The 20080-nt window shown below is 49.0% G+C and overlaps 10 protein-coding genes across 10 annotated transcripts in view; 5 read left to right on the top strand and 5 right to left on the bottom strand.

Annotated features, from left to right (window-relative positions):
* The first annotated feature begins 67 nt into the window (after positions 1–67).
* On the top strand, positions 68–4685 carry CNF02620 (Pol II transcription elongation factor, putative). The gene is made up of 16 exons (XM_024657407.1): positions 68–147; positions 194–356; positions 412–957; positions 1004–1138; positions 1181–1759; positions 1816–2266; positions 2319–2477; positions 2536–2768; positions 2824–2957; positions 3024–3245; positions 3295–3358; positions 3436–3573; positions 3627–3914; positions 3965–4103; positions 4168–4289; positions 4353–4685. Exons 2-16 carry the CDS (start codon positions 284–286, stop codon positions 4616–4618), a joined length of 3549 nt encoding a protein of 1182 aa, XP_024513037.1. The 5' UTR covers positions 68–147; positions 194–283; the 3' UTR covers positions 4619–4685.
* A 5-nt stretch (positions 4686–4690) lies between these two features.
* On the bottom strand, positions 4691–6869 carry CNF02610 (hypothetical protein). Its single transcript, XM_571353.2, has 3 exons — positions 6726–6869; positions 6059–6624; positions 4691–6006 (listed from the first exon to the last, which is right to left on the bottom strand). The coding sequence occupies exons 2-3, from the start codon at positions 6579–6581 to the stop codon at positions 4928–4930; spliced, it is 1602 nt and encodes a 533-aa protein (XP_571353.1). The 5' UTR covers positions 6582–6624; positions 6726–6869; the 3' UTR covers positions 4691–4927.
* A 17-nt stretch (positions 6870–6886) lies between these two features.
* Positions 6887–7907, bottom strand: CNF02600 (hypothetical protein). The gene is made up of 5 exons (XM_024657406.1): positions 7740–7907; positions 7587–7670; positions 7489–7529; positions 7098–7427; positions 6887–7045 (listed from the first exon to the last, which is right to left on the bottom strand). The coding sequence occupies exons 1-5, from the start codon at positions 7819–7821 to the stop codon at positions 6950–6952; spliced, it is 633 nt and encodes a 210-aa protein (XP_024513036.1). The 5' UTR covers positions 7822–7907; the 3' UTR covers positions 6887–6949.
* Positions 7908–8095: 188 nt separating this feature from the next.
* On the top strand, positions 8096–9374 carry CNF02590 (HSPC177, putative). Its single transcript, XM_571584.2, has 7 exons — positions 8096–8214; positions 8263–8319; positions 8366–8602; positions 8662–8742; positions 8815–8926; positions 8982–9097; positions 9152–9374. Exons 1-7 carry the CDS (start codon positions 8206–8208, stop codon positions 9185–9187), a joined length of 648 nt encoding a protein of 215 aa, XP_571584.1. The 5' UTR covers positions 8096–8205; the 3' UTR covers positions 9188–9374.
* Positions 9342–10538, bottom strand: CNF02580 (expressed protein). Its single transcript, XM_571572.2, has 3 exons — positions 10309–10538; positions 10052–10258; positions 9342–9995 (listed from the first exon to the last, which is right to left on the bottom strand). Exons 1-3 carry the CDS (start codon positions 10389–10391, stop codon positions 9620–9622), a joined length of 666 nt encoding a protein of 221 aa, XP_571572.1. The 5' UTR covers positions 10392–10538; the 3' UTR covers positions 9342–9619.
* Positions 10539–10660: 122 nt separating this feature from the next.
* Positions 10661–12661, bottom strand: CNF02570 (expressed protein). The gene is made up of 4 exons (XM_024657405.1): positions 12297–12661; positions 12015–12244; positions 11288–11960; positions 10661–11202 (listed from the first exon to the last, which is right to left on the bottom strand). Exons 1-3 carry the CDS (start codon positions 12468–12470, stop codon positions 11297–11299), a joined length of 1068 nt encoding a protein of 355 aa, XP_024513101.1. The 5' UTR covers positions 12471–12661; the 3' UTR covers positions 10661–11202; positions 11288–11296.
* A 209-nt stretch (positions 12662–12870) lies between these two features.
* CNF02560 (multidrug resistance protein fnx1, putative) lies at positions 12871–15294 on the top strand. The gene is made up of 11 exons (XM_571586.1): positions 12871–13241; positions 13300–13445; positions 13514–13595; positions 13649–13749; positions 13810–14172; positions 14232–14242; positions 14302–14409; positions 14476–14648; positions 14702–14736; positions 14792–14929; positions 14983–15294. Exons 1-11 carry the CDS (start codon positions 12941–12943, stop codon positions 15259–15261), a joined length of 1737 nt encoding a protein of 578 aa, XP_571586.1. The 5' UTR covers positions 12871–12940; the 3' UTR covers positions 15262–15294.
* CNF02550 (expressed protein) lies at positions 14982–17393 on the bottom strand. Its single transcript, XM_024657404.1, has 6 exons — positions 17239–17393; positions 17143–17180; positions 16551–17084; positions 16418–16496; positions 15825–16371; positions 14982–15771 (listed from the first exon to the last, which is right to left on the bottom strand). Exons 1-6 carry the CDS (start codon positions 17336–17338, stop codon positions 15399–15401), a joined length of 1671 nt encoding a protein of 556 aa, XP_024513099.1. The 5' UTR covers positions 17339–17393; the 3' UTR covers positions 14982–15398.
* Positions 17394–17470: 77 nt separating this feature from the next.
* Positions 17471–19368, top strand: CNF02540 (GTPase inhibitor, putative). Its single transcript, XM_024657403.1, has 4 exons — positions 17471–17565; positions 17619–18026; positions 18085–18293; positions 18344–19368. Exons 1-4 carry the CDS (start codon positions 17489–17491, stop codon positions 18559–18561), a joined length of 912 nt encoding a protein of 303 aa, XP_024513108.1. The 5' UTR covers positions 17471–17488; the 3' UTR covers positions 18562–19368.
* A 372-nt stretch (positions 19369–19740) lies between these two features.
* CNF02530 (peroxisomal hydratase-dehydrogenase-epimerase (hde), putative) overlaps positions 19741–20080 on the top strand; it is a 3878-nt gene continuing 3538 nt past the window's right edge. The window contains exons 1-2 of the mRNA XM_571589.2: positions 19741–19987; positions 20054–20080. The exon at positions 20054–20080 is cut by the window's right edge and continues 68 nt beyond it. Of these exons, the coding sequence (XP_571589.1) occupies positions 19893–19987; positions 20054–20080 (122 nt within the window). The 5' untranslated portion in view covers positions 19741–19892. The remainder of the gene's footprint in view (positions 19988–20053) is intronic.

Raw genomic sequence — 20080 nt, 5'->3', positions numbered from 1 at the left:
GCCTCCCTCACCGCCCCCGCCGCCCCCTTCCCCGCCCCCGCCCAGACACTCGCCCTCCACTACCTCCCCGACGACCGCGCCCTCGTCCTCCTCCTCGCCGGCGGCGACATCGCGACCCTCGCCCTCGACGGCCCAGACCGCGCGCCCGTATGTCTTTTCTGTAAATTTTGGCTCGCCACGCTGACATGCCCAGCTCGAGGTCGTCGGCAGCGTCGACAGCGGCATCAAGGCTGCTGCCTGGTCGCCCGACGACGAGCAGCTCGTCCTCGTCACCGGCGACGACATGCTCGTCTGCATGACCAGGAATTTCGATGTCATCCACGAAGAGCCGCTGCGATCAGAAGACTTTGGACAGGGTGCGTCTACAGCCGCACTGACAAGCACACTGACAAGCACGCTGACATCTGCTAGACAAATTCATCAACGTCGGCTGGGGATCCAGGTCGACCCAGTTCCACGGCTCTCTCGGCAAGTCCGCCGCCCGCCAGCCCGCCGACCCCGCCCGCCCAGTCGCCCACCCGACCGACCATGGTCTCCCCGTCATCTCGTTCCGCGGCGACGCCGCCTTCTTCGCCGTCTCGTCGCTCGACCCCTACCCGGACGGGTCCGGCCAGGCAAGGCGCCAGGTCAGGATATACGCCCGCGACGCCTCGTCAGGTTTCCAGCCCAAACTGTCAGCCACCTCGGAATCCCTGCCCGGCCTGGAACCCGCCCTCGCATGGCGACCGAGCGGGAACCTCATCTCCACCATGGTCCGGTACGGCTACCACGGCGGCGGAGAAGGTCGGGAAGGCAGGTGGGATGTGGCCATGCTGGAGAGAAACGGATTGCGGCATGGCGGTTTCGAGCTGAGAGAGGACAAGGGAGATTGGGAAGACGGGACGGTCAGGGGATTGGGGTGGAATTCTGATTCAGAAATACTGGCCGTCTGGATCGAGCGGAAGGAGAGGGATGTCTGTAAGTGGCGTGCGCCAAAAACAGACAATTACACTGACAGCACTAGTGCAACTATGGTCCATGAAAAACTACCACTACTATCTCAAGCAGGAACTCTACTCTCACGATACGCAAAAACCCAGGTTCAGAGGGTTCAAATGGCACCCGGAAGACCCCCTATCTCTCTACATCATCTGCCAAGGTAAATATCTACACTGTTGACACAAACTAAACCACTCTGCAGACTCTATCCAGCACCGCACATTCACATGGGACACCTTTGCCGCCCGTCTACCCATGCCGCACGATACCGCCTCCGTCGCCGTCATCGACGGCACCCGTCTCCTCCTCACCCCCTTCCGAACCCAAAACACACCCCCGCCCATGTCCTCCTACCACCTCGCCCTGCCCTCCACCCCTGTACACGCGTGTTTATCCAGCTGGGAAGACACGGCCGCAGCGGTGTTCGCAAACGGCCACGTAATGGTATGGAAACTCAACACGCGGCTGCCTTCGCCTGCACCTGGATCGAAATTGAAAAGAGGCGGCCAAGTCGCAGAGCCGGTGATTGTCCTTGAGAAAAAAGTGGACGGAAAAAGAGTCATCCGCAATCTGGCGCTCGGTCCCCGCGGTCGAGTCGCAGTCCTCAGTCTGGCGGTAGACGCAGACGGTCCCGCCGAGCAAAGCGGGCGCGTGAATGTGTTTGGAGGAGGAGAAGGCGAACAGGATGAAGAGTTTGAAGTGGAGAGTGGTGTCGAGAGCATCTTGTGGACTGATCAAGGCAATGTCCTCGTGTTGAACGGGCAAAAGAGACTGTACAGCTGCAAGTCGTGTCGTCTCTATACGCTGTCATCAGCTAACCCAAAAAATTACCTATAGTGGCAAGCGAAGAACCGATCGATCTTACACTTCCCTCCCAACCCACCTCCGTCCTCCTCTCCGGCCACCTCTTATTCACTCTTTCACCAACATCCAAGCTCCACATGACCGCTCTCACCCCATTTGCGGCCCACCCCACCTCCCTCTCCCTCTCCCAACAACCAGTCACCTCGTTCACGCTCACGTCTTCTTTCCTCATCTACACCACTACCGCTCACTTTGCGCACTTTGCGCCTCTGGTAACATTGGAAAGACTCGCCAATGGAGATGATGGCGCGGGCGGCAGCGGCAGCGAGATGAAGTGGGAAGAGCGAAGAGTGGAAAGAGGCGCAAAAATCGTCGTGGCCAGTGAGAGCGAAATGAGTTTGGTGCTCCAAGCGACTCGTGGTAATCTCGAGACGGTTTACCCTAGACCCATGGTCTTGCAAGTCGTCAAACGGGATGTTTTGGCGCAAGTCTTGTTCTCTCTTTCCCTCTCCAGCACTAGCTAACAGGAAACACAGCGGAGCGTACCGTGCAGCATTCCTGACGTGCAGGAAACATCGACTGGACCTCAACCTCCTGTACGACCTTGACCCTGAAAAGTTCATGGCCAACTTGGAGACCTTTGTGGAAAACGTTCACGAGGTGGATTACCTCAACCTTTTCATCTCTTCTCTCAAGCAAGTTTGCTCATTAAATCTATGGGATGATGAGAATGATCGCTAACTGGGTTTGTAGCTCGGAAGACTCGGCCAAGGCTGTTTATGGTGACCAAGCTCGCGACCAAGCTCGCGATACACCCCCGACCATCCCCGCCGCCAAAGACAAGGTCAACACCATCTGCGACTCGCTCCGTATCCTCCTCGAAGCCCGCGGTTTGGAAACGTACGTGGAGAGTATCCTCACCACCCATGTCTGCAAGATTCCGGCCGATTACGAATCGGGATTGAGAGTCCTTTTGCAATTGCAAGGTACGTGCGGTGTCTCTCCGGCATCGAATTATTTTTCCTGATGTGAAAAAATTAGCGGACCACCCGGAGATTGTAGAGGATGCAATCAAGTACATCATCTTCCTTTCCGATGTGAACAAGCTCTACGATGTAGCTTTGGGAATGTACAACTTCCAGCTCGTCCTCATGATCGCTCAATATTCTCAAAAGGCAAGTTTCCTCCCCCCTAATGGCAATCTCGTTAAAACAAGCAAAAAAGCTTATAACCCTACGTAGGATCCGAAAGAGTACCTTCCCTTTTTGCGAGAACTCCGCGCTCTTGGTAAATGGGATCAACGATTCAAGATTGACGATCATCTCGAAAGACGAGAAAGTGCGTTGGCCAACCTCAAGCAAGCTGGTCCAGAAAGGTTTGAAGATGCAGCATCGTATCTCGCCAAGTATGAGCTGTATGATACCGCATTTAAATTGTACAATGACGATCAAGAAAAATTGACTGTAAGTTTCTGTTTCAATCTATCAAGGTAAGATACTGATTGACAAAAAGGTTATCCGTGACCTTTACGGAGACTACCTGTACGACCGCCGAGAGTATACAGATTCTGCGCTTTGTGAGCTCCATTCTCTCATTTTGACCCGCAACGAGTTTTTCTCATACAATTGTATTTTTTTTTTTTTTTTAAAAAAGCATACCTCATCGCGAACAAGCCTCAAAAAGCACTCAAGGCGTACGAGCGTGCGCATGCCTGGCGAGAGTTGTTTGCGTTGGCCAAGAAGGAAGGTTTATCAAAGCAGTCTTTGGATGAGATGATTGAGCGTGTCACAGGTAGGTAAAGATATTGAAAAAAAAAAAACCCGAAGCTGATTCCAACCGGTAAGACTATCTGGGCTCCCGAGGTCGACATTTGGAAGCTTCCCAGATATTCATCGAGTATTCATCCGATGTTGATAGCGCTGTCGATACTTGCTGCCGCGGCGCCGAATTCTCTGAAGCCTACCGCTTGACATCTATCCATGACCGATCGGATCTTGTAGAAGCCATGATTCACCCTGGGTTGGAAGAGGCACATGAAGCGCTCATCGAGGTCTTTGAAGAGATGGATGGACAGCTGGACAAGGAAACAAGGAGATTGAAGGAATTGAACGAGATTCGGGAGAAAGACTATGGTACGTCAGATCTCTCTTTGAAATATATCGGCTTATCCCAAAAAATATAGACGCATTCTATATCGTGGAGAGGGAGATTGATATTGAAGGCGTGGACGTTGCCACCAATGCTACTACTGTCGCCTCCGCATTCACACGATACACCGTTGCGCCTAGCACAATGTTTTCTCAGACGACTCGAATGACCGGGTACGTCTTATACTTTTTCACTCCTCCATGTTTACCCTGATCCCGCGCTGAACCAACGAGTTAGTCAAACGGCCAAGTCAAAGAGGGGCAAAAAGAGGGCTACAGGTCGAAGGGGTACTGTGGATGAGTGGGAATACTTGGTGATGAGTATTGGGCGATTGCTCGCACGCGTAGATGAAAAAAGCGGTAGGTCATTGCGTCCCCACCATCCATTTTAAGAGTCATTTTCTGATTCTCGGGGGCATGCAGCCGAAGCCCTCATACTCTTACGCCACCTTCTTTTGGCCTCCTCGGACCATGTCGCTCTCGCCCAGTCTCTCCAAAACACCATCATCTCGTTCCGAACAAAGCTTTCCAACGCTTTGGATGAAGCTTGGCAAGATAGAGATGCTGTGCTGAAAGAGGTTGTAGAGAGTGGCGGTAGTGGATTGGAAGGTGCATTGGAGAAAAGCTTGGGAGAGATCAAGCCACAGGTGGGAGAATGGAAAGGAATGGGTCTGTTATTGAGCAATTGATTAGCATCACTGGGAAAGACAAGCTTTTCAAGGTATGCAAATATAATGCTTTTACCAGATCCAAGTATCATGCAATGCAAACAGAGTTCATGGAAATAGTGACGAAATCAACGTATGTGGATTGAATGGTTTTATCAAAAGAGAGACAAATTCGAATGTGTAGAAATCTACCGATACCAAAGTACAGAAACGTTTGCTATGGATAGGAAAGCAGAAAATAACGAAGAGTCACTATTGGTGAAAGTTAATGAACAGAATGTCAAATGGCTAGTAGTACACATGGTGACAATACACTTGAACTCGACCCGCTTACCCCATTCTGGGCATCGGTCCTCGTATCCCCACAGGAGGAGGGCTGACCCCGACACCAACATGCTGATAACCGGGTGCGAACCCCATACCACCAGGGCTAACGCTCCCGCCGTAGAATACGCCCATGGCAGGCCCTCCCACGCCTGGCTGACCCAAGTGGCCGAGGTAAGTAGGCATGATTCGACGGCGAGTGCGCTGCTTGCGACCTTCGCCATTGGGTCCCATGGCAGTATTCAAAGCTCGCGACGCAAGAGAAATCGAAGGAGATCGGCTGCGGTCGATGGAGATGCGGTGAGAAGAATGGGTAGATGAAGTACGCGAATGAGAGCCGGCACCACCGAGCTTTACACCACCGCCAAGGACGGTAACATTCCCGCCGTCATACGGGGTAACAGTAGGGGTAGGGACGCGGGGGGTGATGTTATTCTCAGTTGTCGGGGTGGTGGGCTGGACAGTCGATTCACCCAGAGCAGAAGGCGATGTGGTTCGGCCACGGGTAGTGTTCGTAGGAGTAGTCTTGGGTTTCTCCTCCTTTTCCTTACCATCTTTTATAGTTTCCGTAGAAAGCATGGGGACATTGAAGGGGTCGGCAGTAGTGGGACGCGTGGCAGGCGTGAGAAGCTGGGTGTGGCCAGAATTTGAATCGGATGTCGAGGAAGACACTGAGCTCTGGGACTCGGATCCACGGTGAGACACTCGTGATGCAGGGCGCTCATGTTCAGGGGAACCTGGCTCGTCGTGATCAGAGATGGCCAATGAAGTGGATCGAGACGAGGCGTCAGAGCTTGACCAACCAGAGGCCTGCTGATTGCGCTGAGTCTGACCAGGCGCCTGACCAAGGCCAAGATTAGAAAAGGCAGGGAGCAAATGGTCTAGCTCAATCGGCTTGGCCTCGTTTTGTCGGTTTTCACCCTGGGATGGAGTAGGAGGAATAGCGAGAACAGTAGGTGCACGGATAGGTATTGCATAAGACGGTCGGTTGGGAGTTGCGTTGGAAGGTTGAGCAAATTTGGCAGGCGTCGCGGGAGACAACTTGTCCGCTTCTGTGGCCGCTTGCCAGATCACCTGCAAGGGCTCTTGGACAAAGTCAGTTCGCCACCTTGATCGATGAAGATCAAACGATCTTACCTCGGACAAGCTTTACAGGTTCGAATCCTGGGTCCTCCCACTCCCATGCACCCCATCTCCATACGACCTGACCAGGATCACACCATACTTCCCACTCGTCGCCCTTATCCGAACTGTCTTCTCTACCGCCCGATTTGGCAATAGCCTTGCGCCATGCCTGCTCTTCTACACCAACTTTTACTGCAGCGGATCGCATTGAGGGTGGAAGGCCGTAGTACTTGGTGCAAATAAGAGACCTGGTTCCGCTACCTACTTGAGGATGGCCTTCGTCCCAAGTGGGCTGGAATTTGACGAATAAAGCTTGTTTAAGCTGTTTCAAGAGCGAATTTAGGACATCTGGGGTATAGGAAGTAGATAAAGGCTCTACAAGATGATCTACTAAATGAGAGAGCGCGGTAGTGAGGGTCCGATCATAGTTGAGATGCGAGGGAAGGTGGACATGGAAGTCTTCTGACTGTAGAGAATGAGAGGAAGCGAGCGAGGCATGTGTGAGGGCCGGAGACGGGTCGGGGTCTGAAGGCATAATGTTTTTAAAAGAATTACTCTATGCTGGCTATGCTGGCATGCTAATGAAGTAGAGTTAGTTGTCTCCGAGTGCAACTATGTGATGCTTTGAAAACGGTGGGCGGTGGGAGTAGTGTGTGGCGAGAAAATGAAGGAGACTTACAATGCAAGTCGGGGGCGAGAGGAGTCGGAGAGGAGCCGGGGGGGAGCGTGAGTGTGGTGGTAGAGGAGTATGGTGCTGCAAGACAGCGGGAGTAAACGCGGAACAAGTGAGAAGGATGGAGAAAAGCAACGGTGGAGAACGCAGAGAAGAGCGTTGAGAGGAAGCCATCATGCGGTGTTTGTATCGACAGAATTACCCGAACCGGAAATGCCACGTGCTAATTATTACGTAACAATTGCCGCCACTCCTTCCATCCCCACAGAACCCTCTACCCAAGTAGACGTCTTTCTAGCAATTACTACTGCGAGTAGGTGCTTGCACTGCGTCACTTGCTTCAGCATGCATTCCCAGCCGTCGTACTTGACATCTTACCAGAACATTTTGTCCGCCGGAAAGCGAATTGTAGCTGAATCCCGCGCAAGGACAGTACATCCTCTGAAGTTCTTTCCCAGATGCATGAATTCTCCTCCGCCGCGATTCTTCACTTTCGCTGATACTTATTTCTGATCTCTTGCTTTGGTCTCGTTGCCACCCTGAGATATCAGAAGACACAGCAAAAGGATCTGATGGAAGTTGGTTGAGCTGCACGTTCTCGGAAGCCTCTCCTGGTTCCGGCTCGTTTACAAGGCTCGTTTTTTCGTGTATAGAAGAATCTGGCGTGTTGATGTAAAGAGTGTAACTCTTGCCGGCTGAAGAGGCGACCTATAAAAGATAGAACGTCAATAAACTATACATGTTTTGCTGACGACTGGATCATCCATACTTGATACACATGTCTACCTGTAGGCAAAATGACCCTGACCACTTCAACATTTGGATCAGCTTACTGTCCATTGTGATCCCCTAAATATTTGGCTTTACCTTCACGACGGTCAATGAGCTGTAATGCAGACATCAACATAGGGCCGAAAACTATATGTAGTTGTAGCAGCAGCGTATCATCGACTGGATGCGACATTATATCAGTAACCACCCCAAAGGTCCAGGGGCAAATCACAATGGTGGCTAACATACTGGGTGAAGAAGATGGCAGAGCGTCAAGTAATGTGGCGGACAATAAGAGGAACTCGGGGACAGAAGACGACATGGTGATCATTGGTTGTGCGTTATTCAGGAGAACCAGCCGGAGGAAAGAAGGGCTTTCGCCTCAAATACGGGGGAAGGGTGGTCGTTCAAAAGATATAGCATGCAGATGCAAGATCCAAGAGAAAATTGCCGAGGACTGAATCTCTACGTACGTAGCAACAAGGCCTCCTTGTTGTTGGACAGCTATGAAGAGTGGAGGTTGTTGATGCTATTCTAATGCTGGCCACGTGACTGCCACGTTTCCGCCCCGTTCCACTATGTGCCGCCGCCACCGCCGCTCAATCCATCACCCAGCTTGGGTCCTGTCATCGATCCTCGCTTGAATCTTGACTCGGCTTCTATTCCAGTTCCATCCTTCGAACCCCGCCTTACTCCGGATCCACCCCTATACACCATGAATAGAGTGAGTAAATCATATAAAGTCAGGCAGAGCCGTGCTGAGTTTCACCAGATATTCGGCACAGGCAAAGCGAAACCTAAACCTTCCCTCACAGATGCCATCTCTTCCGTAAGTCTAAATATATGGCATGACTTCACTTTCTGACCACCTTCAGACCGACTCCCGTGTTGCTTCTCTTGAGGTCAAGCTCAAAAAACTCGATGCCGAATTGTCCGTTTTCAAGACCCAAATGTCCAAGATGCGTGAAGGTCCCGGAAAGGCGGCTGTCCAACAGAGGGCCTTGAGAGTGCTTAAACAGAAAAGGATGTACGAAAGCCAGCTGGGACAACTTCAACAGCAAACATATAATATGGAGCAGGCGGCAATGACCACGGAAAATTTGAAGAACACAGTGAGTATATAATCCAATGTGAGAGGCATTGCGAACTGATAGATTTACCATCCTTCAAGATGGCTACAGTTGATGCCATGCGAGTGGCTAATAAAGAGATGAAAAAGCAATATAAAGGAATTGATATTGATAAGATTGAGGTATGTAGTTTCTATCAACCGAGAATCTCTACATCCCCTTCATCATTTGATCTGACGTTCCAACGCTACCAGAGTATCCATTACGACATGGAAGACCTCATCGAGCAAGCCAACGATATACAAGAATCTCTAGGGAGGAGTTATGGTGTCCCTGATGAAGTTGATGAGACAGATCTCCAGGCTGGTGAGTTTCTTTTTTTTTGGCTATGACGTCCTGAAGCCTACTGAAAATCATGTAGAGCTCGATGCATTAGGGCTTGACGACGAGCCCATAGGAGAAAATGAAACCCCGAGCTATCTGCAAGATGCTCAATCTTTACCGGATTTCGTCGATTCTGCGCCTCTTGAAGAGCTAGTAAGTCTGTATTCTTAAGGGCGTTAGACAGATCAAATCTGACACCATATCTAGCAATCTGAACAGCCGACGGCTGAAGTGGCGAGATAAACATATATCCGGCCTTCGAGACCTGATTAGGTCGTGTTGGTGCAAGTGTAGTATTGATCACAGGATAAGGATAGTGTGAAGTTTTTAGTTGGCAATACTATAGCGACGATGAGATGGAGGCGGTTTTAGTGAGGACATGGTATAAGACGAGAGACTCGTTTGAAACCTATTAATGCATCTGTAATTGTATTACTATCGCTGCGCTTGTCACCCTATCTTCATGAAATTCAATCCATGATGTCAAGGCATTCCTTTATTCCCAAAAGAACTCCGCAACCCGTGCGAGCGATCCCTCTTCGACTATGGAGTTCACTGTTCATGTGGTTGGTGAACGGCGTAACCCGGTCTCCCAGCAAGATGCAACCATAGTCTTTGGGGCATGCGGCCATGGCGGCACACATAAAGAAGATTCCAAGCTTGTCCAAGGCATGTTCAAAATCTCAACTGCCTTGTATCCACTCCTTTCATCGGGCCCTCAATACCCTGCACAACCCCTTCCGCGGATTGTCCGTCATCCACGATTCCCGATGACGCAGCAGCAGCTGCACCAGACCCCGGATTGGCCTCTACAATCACAGCGCTGGCAAGGCGAGGTCGAACAGAGAGCGAAGCACAGAGGAGACGGTATCGAGCCCGAATGAGGGACAGGAGGGACCCCAAATCGTTTGCAGACACGGAGGACGGGGAGGAAATGTCTTCGCCAGTGGCAGCCGATTGAGGAACAGCGTCTGACCCGTCGGATGGTGTCGGATTGGTAATGGGGAATGTCTTTATCAACTCTAACAGAGTCTGCGCATGTCCCAATGTCCTACGACGCCGCTCATCAGCATGCCCTTATACCAGCCAGAAAGCCATCAAACTCACCTAGCTTCCTTTCCCTTCCGACTGCGGCCTTCGGTAGCTAATGCCACTTTTGTACCCAGAAGCTCAATCCACATCTCTGCCCAGCCCTCGTAGTACCCTACCTCTTCCCATAGCTCCCAGGCCTTTTCCTTGCCTAGTTCGCGACCTTCAAAAAGACCATGCAGGCGACCATGGGCATGTCCAGAGTCATAACCTTCAGAGTAGAATCTATGACGGACATATTAGACTTGTAGAAGCATTGACCATGTGAGACGTACGTTGACTCAAGATTGGTAGCCTCTTCCAAAGGGTCATCCACCACACTCATTTCCCAATCGGTATTTTCTGAATGGCTGCTCATAATGTTTTGCCGGTCGCTGCTGACTTGTAAAGGTCTGTCACCCTATTTGAATTTAGGTCTACTGTGGAGGGGATCTTGTGGTTATCCAGATTGACGAAGAGGCAGTCGACACAAAAAGAATGACAGGCAACAGACAGTGATAAATAGCGAGTTTGCCACAATCCATCCCTCCCGTTGACACTTTAACTTTTGAACTGACATCAAACACCTTATGTAAGCATAGCCTCCACTTTCACCAACCGATTCTGTTGGTGCACATTATCAAGATGGGACCTGACCTTGATACTAGATACTACTATAATTTATTGGGGAGCTCACTGACTATATAAAATATCACAACGTCGCAGCGAACCATTCAGACTACCGACACAATCGATGATACAATAAATGGCGTATCTGTATTGCACGTTTTGCCGATGTGATGAAGACCAATGACGAATGAAGAACAATTTTACGAGTAGTCTTCTAAAATATCAATCATATTTAACGGTCGCCCATTCTACATACATGGAATAAAATTGTGGAGTAAGATGCAACATTGCCACTATTAAACATGAAGCCATATGCCTTGTTTAAGGACATGGCTGAGTTAATGATGCATTTCCATGTGGCATCCTATGCTTTCCCCCGGCGAACCCTCTCCTTGATGATACTTGTTGCGGGACGGGCGGAGAGCGGAGAAGAATATTGCTTTGATTGCCGGCAATCGGGTAAATAAGATCCATAAGGATATTCGTCAAGCTTCCCTTAGACGCCATCAAAGAGGTTGGCTAACTTTGACATGCAGGTTTGGATGGACAGTTTGGTAATCCTATCGAGCGTTATAGATTGGGCGGTCGCGATAATGAGTATTTTATGTTAATGATCAAGCGAGAGGGACTTTTGCGAGGATTCACCTTTGACTCCTATTGTCCACAGTTGATAATCTGCGCCCAGCCGCTTGTGAGAGACTTCCGAGGTAAAAAACAAATTCTGTCACGCATCTGGGGTAGCTCTTCAAGAACCGCATCACGTACTTTTGATACGTCATGGTGTGCCCATGGCAGACCATTCATCCTCGAAAGCTCCCATGAGAAGGTCCAAGTAGTTTTATCCCTCTTTTCCAGTTGATCTTCTGAGTAATGCTTTCGTTTGACGTCATTCAATTCGGGATGAACCTGGTGCAAGACCCGCAAAACATATTCCACAGATTTCTCAATCGAATCGGTCACTGTGCGAGGCGGATTGACTCTGTTACGAGTACCATAACATACCATGGGGATAATGTGGAAGGAAAAGGGCTGGTGCAACACTTCCATCGGAAGATGTCCTCCTGCAAATTTCAAATCGCAGTATGGGACGTTATCGCTTCGCAATTCCAAGAATCCGTAACCGCTTTTGACAATGATTTGTTTGGGTCGACAAAGGGAAACCAATGTGAGATCGAATTCCCGCTGTAGCTCAGGAGCTCTAGGAGGGCTAAGAGGGGATGCACCCAGTTCAATGGAAAGAAGATTGGGAAATGGTTCAATGCCTGTGTCTCGAAGTTCTCGAAGAGCCTTTATAATCAACAAGACAGCGCCCTCATCACTGTATGTCAATCGTCAGATGTTTAGTTGAAACTCCACAACGGATGACACTTACAACTTAGCTTTGGAATAATTCTCAAGGTTTAAATAGGTTATGAACCGCAGAAATCGAAGCTTTAGATCCCTGCCAAACGGCTTCTCCTTTGTGCAATGCGTATTTTCGATACCAGCGAATAATTCTTGGATGCCAACCGCCCGATGTTGAGACGTTGAAAGTCCATAATGGCTCTTCCAAGCAACCATGCGACCCTCGCATAGCATTTCTCCTGCCACCATCGCGATACTCTTTTTGGCTGCAGATAAGCACTCGAAAAACTTGGTCATTGGCAGGGCTCACCTTACAAGTGAAGAGCAAGTTATACCTATCACCCGGATTCGTGTGCTCTATAATCACTTTTGTAACGTCATAAGGCATGTCTTGGAATCTCGCGCGATTCGTTTTACATCCATTGGCTACTCCGTCATGACCGTTCTCTTTGTCGGATGGGCCCCTTGGAGAAGGAATTGCCATAGATGAGACTGTCTGCTGTGCGGCATATGCAGGCAGGAGATTAGAGAAATGTAATCGATCCCCTCCGTCGACGAAAGCGTGAACCGAAAGGGGCACTTGAGGTCTATTAGAAGATTATACACAGCGAAGTGTACGAGACATAGGATGGGTCTCCGTATTAATATTTGAGTGTGGATATATCTTTGAATAGATCGTCTTTCTTGTTCGTTTGGTCGTGAGGACGCTGGCGTTTTTGGCTACCACATCGACCGAAGTATTCTGGGTCCTGGCGGCACCAGCCGACTTACTATTATTATGGACCATCGGAATTGACCGAAATGGAGACGTAATGGTTCCTGGTGGTACCTCGTGCTGACAAACTAATAATATGGACCACTTCTACTCATTAATCACTTCTCGTGCGATGTTCTGGGGCCTGCTACACATATCACATAAACCATTCAGCACCCCCTACACCTCCACGTAACGATATGTCCGCCATAGTCATAACAACAGCATCATACCCATCTGAAAGGACTCCCCTTCTTCGCTCTGGCTCATATTCGTCAGACTCCGACAGCCCCAATGAACCTGTTCGTTCAGCACCATTGAAAGATTCCATATCTTTAAGTCGTTTTGTTGTTGTTTGTATTGGTATATGGTCTGCCAATTTTGTTTTTGCCTTTCAAAGTACCGCAATACCTACCCTGGCACCGGAAATTGGAAGCTGGTTCGAACATGGCGAGTTATCAGCATATCTGGGGAGTATGTTCACTCTCTCAAATACTGCGGGTATGTTCTCCCCTTTATCGTCTTTCAGTTGATGAAAAATGCTCATTGAAAACGCAAGTGATCCCTCTCTATGGAGTCCTCATTGAAACTCTAGGCCGTAAATTCGCCATGGTCACGGCTTGTCTTTTTTTCGGCACTGGTACTATCATGTGTGCATTGGCGGGGAACATGTATTCTCTCATTGGCGCTCGCACCTTCGCAGGGGTATGTTCCATTGAAATATATTACATTATAACCCATCCTGCCGGCTAATCGAATGTTTTCTGACACAGCTAGGGGGCGGAGGACTCTTGACGGTCTCTAGCGTAATCGTTACGGACCTGGTACCACTTCGAGACAGAGGGTATTATCAAGGTGCGAAAACTGTCCCTGTACAATCTACAACAGCTCTTACAGTCTCGTCGCAGGTCTTATGATGACCATCTTTGGATCTGGTAGCATGCTAGGAGGACCTGTGGCTGGGTGGCTGACCGATAGGTTTGGGTGGCATTGGTCCTTCTGGATTCAGGTAGGCGGTTTCGGCGACTTGTACAAGTCGACTGATGTGACCCCGCTCACCGGACTGTAGCTGCCTGTTGTTGTCTTTTGCGGGGTGATTGTTTCGGTCTTCCTACCAACACCTCCTATTCCTCCAACGCACAAGTCTCTTCTTTCCGGTTTAGCATCCCTCGACTGGCTGGGTACGGCCTTCCTTATTGGCTCAGTCACAACCCTTATTTTCGGGTTCTCTTTTCACACATCGTACCTTGAACCCTGGTCTTCCCCGATGGTATGGGGAACGCTGCTAGCTAGTGTTCTGAGTGCGGCAGCTTTTGTACTGGTTGAGATGAAGGTGAAGCATCCGCTTGTACCTCTTAGAGTCTTCAAATCAAATCATATCTCAGCAGTGATGTTGAGCGGATTTTTTCTATCTGTGTCCAACCAAGCATTTGTGAGTCTTTATATTTTCCATTCCATCATATCAACTGACATCTATTATTTACAATGCAGATGTATCAAATGTGAGAGTTTGTCAACCGACTGATATCATCCTGTTCAATCGTTTTACAATGGTTCTTAGTCCCGTATACTTCGCCGTTATCGTGAACACGTCGACAGCTCAAGCGGGCCTCATTATGTCCCTCTGTAGTGGCTTGGGCCTGGCCGTAGGGTCGCTAGTCGCTGGACAGTCAGTCGAATTATCTCTATGTGGGCGAAACTGACATTGATTTACTAATGCTGTACTCTGCCGCAGATACATCCGAAGCGGCTATCCTTGGAAATGGGTGGGACCAATCTCCCTTTTACCTCCTGTTGTGGGCGCATTAGTAGCAGCCACATGGAAGCCGATCCTTCCTTGGTGGTCGTACTATGTGACCGTTTTCCCTTGCATTCTGGGTTATTCGACATTTCTTTGTGTACAATTAGGTAAGTTGGTCAAAGCTTACCGTCAAGCACGCTCACCTTTGACCCCTTTACAGTCGCCTTGGTTTCCAGCGTAGATAGCAAACTTATGGTACTGCAGCTTATTGTTCAATCAAGTAGGTGGAGAAACTGACTACCCATCACAGCCGAAAGCCACCGCGCTATTATATACCACTCGTAGCTTGGGTGCTACACTTGGAGTCAGTGTGGGCGGATCTGTCCAACTTGGCGCACTGGCTTCGCAGCTTAAAGTTTCATTCGAAGGTTTGGAAGCTCGCGATCAGGTAAGCAATGAAATATTTTAAGTTAGAACACTCTGACAGGAATTGCATCGCAGATCATAAACTCCATCCTCCATTCGAAAGCAGCTATTCGACTTCTTGTCCCAAGGCTGCAATCACTAGCGCTCTCTGCTTACGCCCGGTCACTTTCGACTGTTTGGATTTTCAGCGCTGGTATTGCGGTGTTGACGGTCGTGTCTTCTTTATTCATTGAAGCCAAAGAAGTTCACAAAGAAGAGCGACGAGTGATCAAAGGAACGGGAGGAGGTATCAGTGAGGGCGGCCCGTTCGCAGAAGGAATTGGTCCAGCTACAATAGAAGGGGAAAGACAGTAAAGATTTGCATCCGATGTTTTGAGAAAATGTTGTTGTGAGAATGAATTCAAGGTTGCAAGTTGATTCTACTAAATCTTGAACTGGTTTCCTTGGGGAAACAAAATAAAATAGAAAGCAAGGGGATTTAACCGGGCACTTTAAGAAAAATCTTCCCCTGCGTCTATCCTCTCCAAAACTTTGCCTGCAATGATCTTGTCCTCGACACACATCCCCATTAACATGTCAATGACTGTTCTCTTTCCTTCCTCTCGTTCGCTTCCAACTTTAATGTCCTTATGGAGCCTTTTCAAAGCTTTCCATCGCTTATTAGACTCTTTGATGACTCTCTGACATATATCTTCAAGTGAAGTGATGGTAGCAAGCTCGTTGGGAGGAGAAATGTAGGTGGAATAGCCTTGTTGAATTCCTGGAAGCTTGGGGGAATCAGCGGGCAGGTGTAGCACACGTAGGCTCATGAGTAGAGAATGCGAAGGGTGGGGTGGGCCTGGGCAAGTATGGATGGTGTTTTGCCTGTTCCAAGAACATGAGTTAATAATGTGCAGAATAATCACAGCAACACGTACCCCCAACAGGCGATGGCTTCTAAAACCTTTTGTTTTTCGGCTGCATCTTCTTCGTTACCATTGCTCTTCACTTTTTCCTCCCAAAGCTCATCCACAATCCATCCCACATCCAGCTCTCCGTTTTTAAGCCGCAACCATTTATCATCTTCTACCCCTTCTGGTACTTCACAGAAGCCGTATTCTGCAAAGAGTGTGGCATTCGAATGTCCACCGTACTCAAATAACACCTCCTCTCCCTTTTGCATCTCTCGATCAGGGGCAATCAGCCGAAGATCGATTTTACCAGGGACAAGATGTAATCCATTGCGAGAGTAGCCGGTTGGGTTTTGGCTGTTCCAATCGTTGCTGGGCGTCTGTCTATGTGTCCGACGAGCGGCTGACCTAGAGCGCGGCGCCGGTGATGGTGTTGACATCTGGCGAACCCGGGGGGCGTTTAAAGAAGAGTCAGACGAGTGGTTAATCATATCAAGAATGGGAACGAGGGTGTGATTCATACGTTCACTGGGACCGGGGAGACCAAGGGGAATAGAGATCGAACGGGTATTTACTGCTACGAGTCAGAGATGGGCGCTAAATGGACGGAAACTGCATACCATTGAGCCAGGCCCAAAGGAGATCCTCCTGGGTTAAGACTGTAGACATGCAATGCGTTTTGAAAGGCTCTTCCTGGCGCTTCAGGGACATATTAATCTGGCTGAAAAATGAAGACGTTATCAGAACACTCACCAAAACATCTAACACGAGGGCAGCATCAGCTTCATACCGACGTTTCACGTCTTGTATTTTAGCCTTCATTGTAGGAGAAATATGTTTCTCGTATAGAGTATTCCACCAATCCCAATCGGCAGCCCCTGGGCTTTTAGCTCCCAATTCCGGCTTGATAACCCAAGTCAACGGGTGCCAAGGCCTGAATTCGTTGGGAAGTGTCTCAAGATATACTTGCCAGTCCGAAAAATAGCGTTTTTGAGGATCTTTACTAAGGGCCAAGTGGAGGGTTAGAAGCTCAGTGGTATCAAGTTGCCTATAATGAGAGTTGGATTCCCCACTGGCAGTCGAGACAGTAGTTGGTGACGCGGCTGAAGTCTTGATTCGCTTCGAGGAGTTGGTACTTGACGTTATATGTGTAGGTCGAGGATAGAGATGTCTTGGTATAGAGTATACAGGTCCCTTTGAAGGCGGTCTGGAAGCAGCATCTGCAGCAAACATAGTGAGAGGGTTCAGCATGGCCGATGAAGGGATGTGAAGGAGGGTGGATCTCTCCTAATTGAGAATCAACGAAAATTTTCCATGCATAGTTAGAACTAAGAATACTACATACCTTGGCTGGTTCAGTCACCACTAAACCTCGAACGACACCTGTGGAAAACTTTTAGACTCTCTCATCTTGCCGGCTCGTGGACCATGGCGAACATACCAGGTACATCGCGGAGAGACAAGCTAGTTTCAAAGCCGGCATGTTTTTCCTCGAGCCAGGCGAGAAGTTTGTCCCAGTCCTTAGTTGACTCTGAGGGCATGGCTGTAGCCAGCGGAAGGTTATTGCCGTTGGAGGAGGTGAAAATGCAAGGAAGTTGGAGGAGTGGAAAGGTCAATAAATAATATGAATCGAAGCGGGGCCCCTGGTGCACGAAGAAAATGACAGTATTCGGCAACAAGAACCGCACTGGATGATTCTCGCAACCTCAACTCTTCCTTCTCTCACCTTCTACCGCAAAATGGTCAACCCCGACGAAGACACTGAGTTGTACGCTATCCGCCATTCCATCCCGTTTACATCCATGCTTATACCTCTTCCAGCAACGATGCCCTTCGTCGACATGGCATCCTTCCTCCAAAGCCTCCATCACGCTCCCCATCCCCAGACATTCCCCACATAACCCACACCGACGCTGTCCGTGCAGTCGCTGCCACAGCAGATGCAGACCAACTCGTGACACTTATTGAAGGCGATAATCTCGATTCAGACGACGAACGTATGTTTGAAGAGTACAAGAGAAAAAGACTGCATGAAATGAAGAAGGAAGAGAAGAAGGGACGATTCGGCAGTATGGAACCCCTAGCACGAGAGGACTTTGTCAGGGAGGTCACGGAGGGGAGCAAAGTGGACCCCAATGGAGAACAGATTGAAGACCAAGGTGATGATGACGAAGAATCTTCTCCACGATTAAAGGGGACAGGTGTAGTCGTCTTTTTATTCAAAGACTCGTACGTTGATTGCATCCTTCTTAGGCGGTCTCCAGAACTAAGTTGACTCGAGCCACAGTGTACCTTTATCCCAACATCTTCAGCCCCTTTTAAATCAAGCGGCTGCCGCCCATCCATCCACAAAGTTCTTATCAATCCCAGCAGGACTTTGCATCCCTAATTACCCAGACAAAAATGTACCCACTCTGCTTATTTATAGAAACGGAGAGATGGTTGGAAATGTCGTGGCAGGTATGGGCTTGAAAGGGATGAAGACCACAGTGCGCGGTGGGTGTCCCGGTACTCTCTATTGCCTTCTGGCTGATAAAATTACATAGATCTGGAAGGGTTGCTGCTTTACTTCAAAGCGGTCGAGAAACCCTCAGCTGCGCTCTTACGATCCAACGGAGCTAATGAACACTCAGACTCTGATGACGATTTCAACGACGATATCGGCACAGTTAACACCAGAGGAGGTGGCCTCCGAACTGGTGGTGTAGGCATTGGCGCAGGTCGAGGCAAAGAAGACAGTGACGATAGTGATTTTGACATGTAAAAGCTATGGCTATGCTATCATGTCGAGTAAGCATGTCAAATCCTCCGGATTACGCTTCCACCCGATTAATATCTCTTCAAACAATCAAAAACAAAGACATGGTCGCTTGGTAAACTCTTTCGATGCAAGTAACACCCAGCATCAATAACACATGGGCATCTGCGGTTATAAGGAGCAACCAAGCTCTGAATTTTGCCATACATTTGTTGTACCCTGGCTGCTACAACTTATTGAAGCCTTTCCTTAATTTCTTTGACAAGAAAACAGCTGCAGGTACAGTAAAGAGGGTGCCACCGCGCGCGCAATGAACCATGAACCATGAACAATCTTACTGACCGCAGAACGAAGAACACCTTTGCCAGCACCTCCTATGCGGCGCTCTGAATCGTACTGACCAGGTACCATAATCCGCATGAGCAGTCATGCTTTGAAGGCTTACGGCTGTACTTCCTCGTAATGGATAGCTGAGTTACCTGAGTATCCAAATTCGCAGTATTTTTGAGATGTTCATGGGGGTTTGGATTTATTTCGCTGCAACTGCTTGTTTCGGGTTGGAACCCGACACACCTACGGTGAACTTGACTGCTACCCAAAAATAGGTCAATGTAGTTGCTGAGCTTACAGTAAAGAGGTCAGTGAATGAACGAAGAAGTCCTGCAGCGCCCTGCCAATGGTCCTTGAAAGCATTATTTTTACTTGTCCCTACAGCGATTGTTCACTAACAGGCTTGATTGAAGACAAGCCAAACATGCAATATGCATCCATCAGTTCCAGCAGAAGTTAGAACCAGCGACATTTGATAGGCAGGTGTAGTAAGTAGTAGACTGACGCTACGTACCACTGCGTGTAGCAAACTCGGTAAATGATGATCTTGATCAGAGCATCGCACTGTACGGTAATGTGTACATGATGTATTTTTACTACGTAGTACAACAAAGAGGAAGAAAGAGGTAGTAGTAATCGTAATGATGCCATGATATGCGTGCTGTATGCGTGCATGATGATGATTGATCGATGAAGAAGATTGACAGCGGCAGAAGAACGAAGAAGAATTCGCGACGACGACGACGACGACGAGCGACGATAGCACATCTGCATTTTGCCACGTCAGATCTTTCCGGCTATCAAAAGTCAGAGACTTACCGGTGGATGAGCAGTTGGTCGACTTTCACAGCCCATCAAGCAGCCCGTCGACACACTATATTATAAAACGTACAACGAAGCCTACGCACACATACCACTATTATTATTTGACTTACACAGCCCACCTCACAAGAATTCAACGCCTGTGACTTCAAGCATAGAACATTGCCACTACCACAAACCGTAACATGGCTCATCAACAGCCGATCCCCTCGGCGGACAGCCTCAATTTTAAGGATCTCGTGGTATTAGTAACAGGAGCTGGCAGCGGCATAGGGAGAACGTAAGTTTAGATTTGAATATAGCTCCTAGCAAACTAATGTGGGGATCCTTGGGGTGTTTTGTCTAGGTATGCTCGCTTTTTCGCCGCCCGTGG

Source organism: Cryptococcus neoformans (genome assembly GCF_000091045.1).
Source record: "Cryptococcus neoformans var. neoformans JEC21 chromosome 6 sequence".
NCBI lineage: Eukaryota > Fungi > Basidiomycota > Tremellomycetes > Tremellales > Cryptococcaceae > Cryptococcus > Cryptococcus deneoformans.
Note: the sequence above shows the minus strand (reverse complement) of the source record. Positions and strands in the feature narration are given on the sequence as shown.

Excerpts from the sequence above, each read along its gene's own strand:
- CNF02580 (XM_571572.2), bottom strand. The coding sequence starts at position 10,391 with ATGAGCAGCCATTCAGAAAATACCGATTGGGAAATGAGTGTGGTGGAT. Across the intron at positions 10,259-10,308 it reads GCTACCAATCTTGAGTCAAC|ATTCTACTCTGAAGGTTATG; the intron begins GTACGTCTCACA and ends TGTCCGTCATAG. Across the intron at positions 9,996-10,051 it reads CGGAAGGGAAAGGAAGCTAG|GACATTGGGACATGCGCAGA; the intron begins GTGAGTTTGATG and ends GCGGCGTCGTAG.
- CNF02600 (XM_024657406.1), bottom strand. The coding sequence starts at position 7,821 with ATGATCACCATGTCGTCTTCTGTCCCCGAGTTCCTCTTATTGTCCGCC. Across the intron at positions 7,530-7,586 it reads GCTCATTGACCGTCGTGAAG|TGGTCAGGGTCATTTTGCCT; the intron begins GTAAAGCCAAAT and ends CAAATGTTGAAG. Across the intron at positions 7,046-7,097 it reads CCGGCGGACAAAATGTTCTG|TGCAAGCACCTACTCGCAGT; the intron begins GTAAGATGTCAA and ends CAAGTGACGCAG.
- CNF02620 (XM_024657407.1), top strand. The coding sequence starts at position 284 with ATGCTCGTCTGCATGACCAGGAATTTCGATGTCATCCACGAAGAGCCG. Across the intron at positions 3,359-3,435 it reads GTATACAGATTCTGCGCTTT|CATACCTCATCGCGAACAAG; the intron begins GTGAGCTCCATT and ends TTTTTAAAAAAG. Across the intron at positions 3,915-3,964 it reads GATTCGGGAGAAAGACTATG|ACGCATTCTATATCGTGGAG; the intron begins GTACGTCAGATC and ends CAAAAAATATAG.
- CNF02550 (XM_024657404.1), bottom strand. The coding sequence starts at position 17,338 with ATGCCCTCAGAGTCAACTAAGGACTGGGACAAACTTCTCGCCTGGCTC. Across the intron at positions 16,497-16,550 it reads CCCTCGTGTTAGATGTTTTG|CGCCAGGAAGAGCCTTTCAA; the intron begins GTGAGTGTTCTG and ends ATGTCCCTGAAG. Across the intron at positions 15,772-15,824 it reads GAAGCCATCGCCTGTTGGGG|GCAAAACACCATCCATACTT; the intron begins GTACGTGTTGCT and ends TTCTTGGAACAG.
- CNF02610 (XM_571353.2), bottom strand. The coding sequence starts at position 6,581 with ATGCCTTCAGACCCCGACCCGTCTCCGGCCCTCACACATGCCTCGCTC. Across the intron at positions 6,007-6,058 it reads ACCTGTAAAGCTTGTCCGAG|AGCCCTTGCAGGTGATCTGG; the intron begins GTAAGATCGTTT and ends ACTTTGTCCAAG.
- CNF02540 (XM_024657403.1), top strand. The coding sequence starts at position 17,489 with ATGATTCTCGCAACCTCAACTCTTCCTTCTCTCACCTTCTACCGCAAA. Across the intron at positions 17,566-17,618 it reads CCCGACGAAGACACTGAGTT|CAACGATGCCCTTCGTCGAC; the intron begins GTACGCTATCCG and ends TACCTCTTCCAG. Across the intron at positions 18,294-18,343 it reads GATGAAGACCACAGTGCGCG|ATCTGGAAGGGTTGCTGCTT; the intron begins GTGGGTGTCCCG and ends AAAATTACATAG.
- CNF02560 (XM_571586.1), top strand. The coding sequence starts at position 12,941 with ATGTCCGCCATAGTCATAACAACAGCATCATACCCATCTGAAAGGACT. Across the intron at positions 14,649-14,701 it reads ATTTCTTTGTGTACAATTAG|TCGCCTTGGTTTCCAGCGTA; the intron begins GTAAGTTGGTCA and ends ACCCCTTTACAG. Across the intron at positions 14,737-14,791 it reads GCGTAGATAGCAAACTTATG|CCGAAAGCCACCGCGCTATT; the intron begins GTACTGCAGCTT and ends TACCCATCACAG.
- CNF02570 (XM_024657405.1), bottom strand. The coding sequence starts at position 12,470 with ATGGCAATTCCTTCTCCAAGGGGCCCATCCGACAAAGAGAACGGTCAT. Across the intron at positions 12,245-12,296 it reads ACTTGCTCTTCACTTGTAAG|AGTATCGCGATGGTGGCAGG; the intron begins GTGAGCCCTGCC and ends GCAGCCAAAAAG. Across the intron at positions 11,961-12,014 it reads AATTATTCCAAAGCTAAGTT|TGATGAGGGCGCTGTCTTGT; the intron begins GTAAGTGTCATC and ends ATTGACATACAG.
- CNF02590 (XM_571584.2), top strand. Across the intron at positions 8,603-8,661 it reads CGGAAAATTTGAAGAACACA|ATGGCTACAGTTGATGCCAT; the intron begins GTGAGTATATAA and ends CCATCCTTCAAG. Across the intron at positions 8,743-8,814 it reads TTGATATTGATAAGATTGAG|AGTATCCATTACGACATGGA; the intron begins GTATGTAGTTTC and ends CAACGCTACCAG.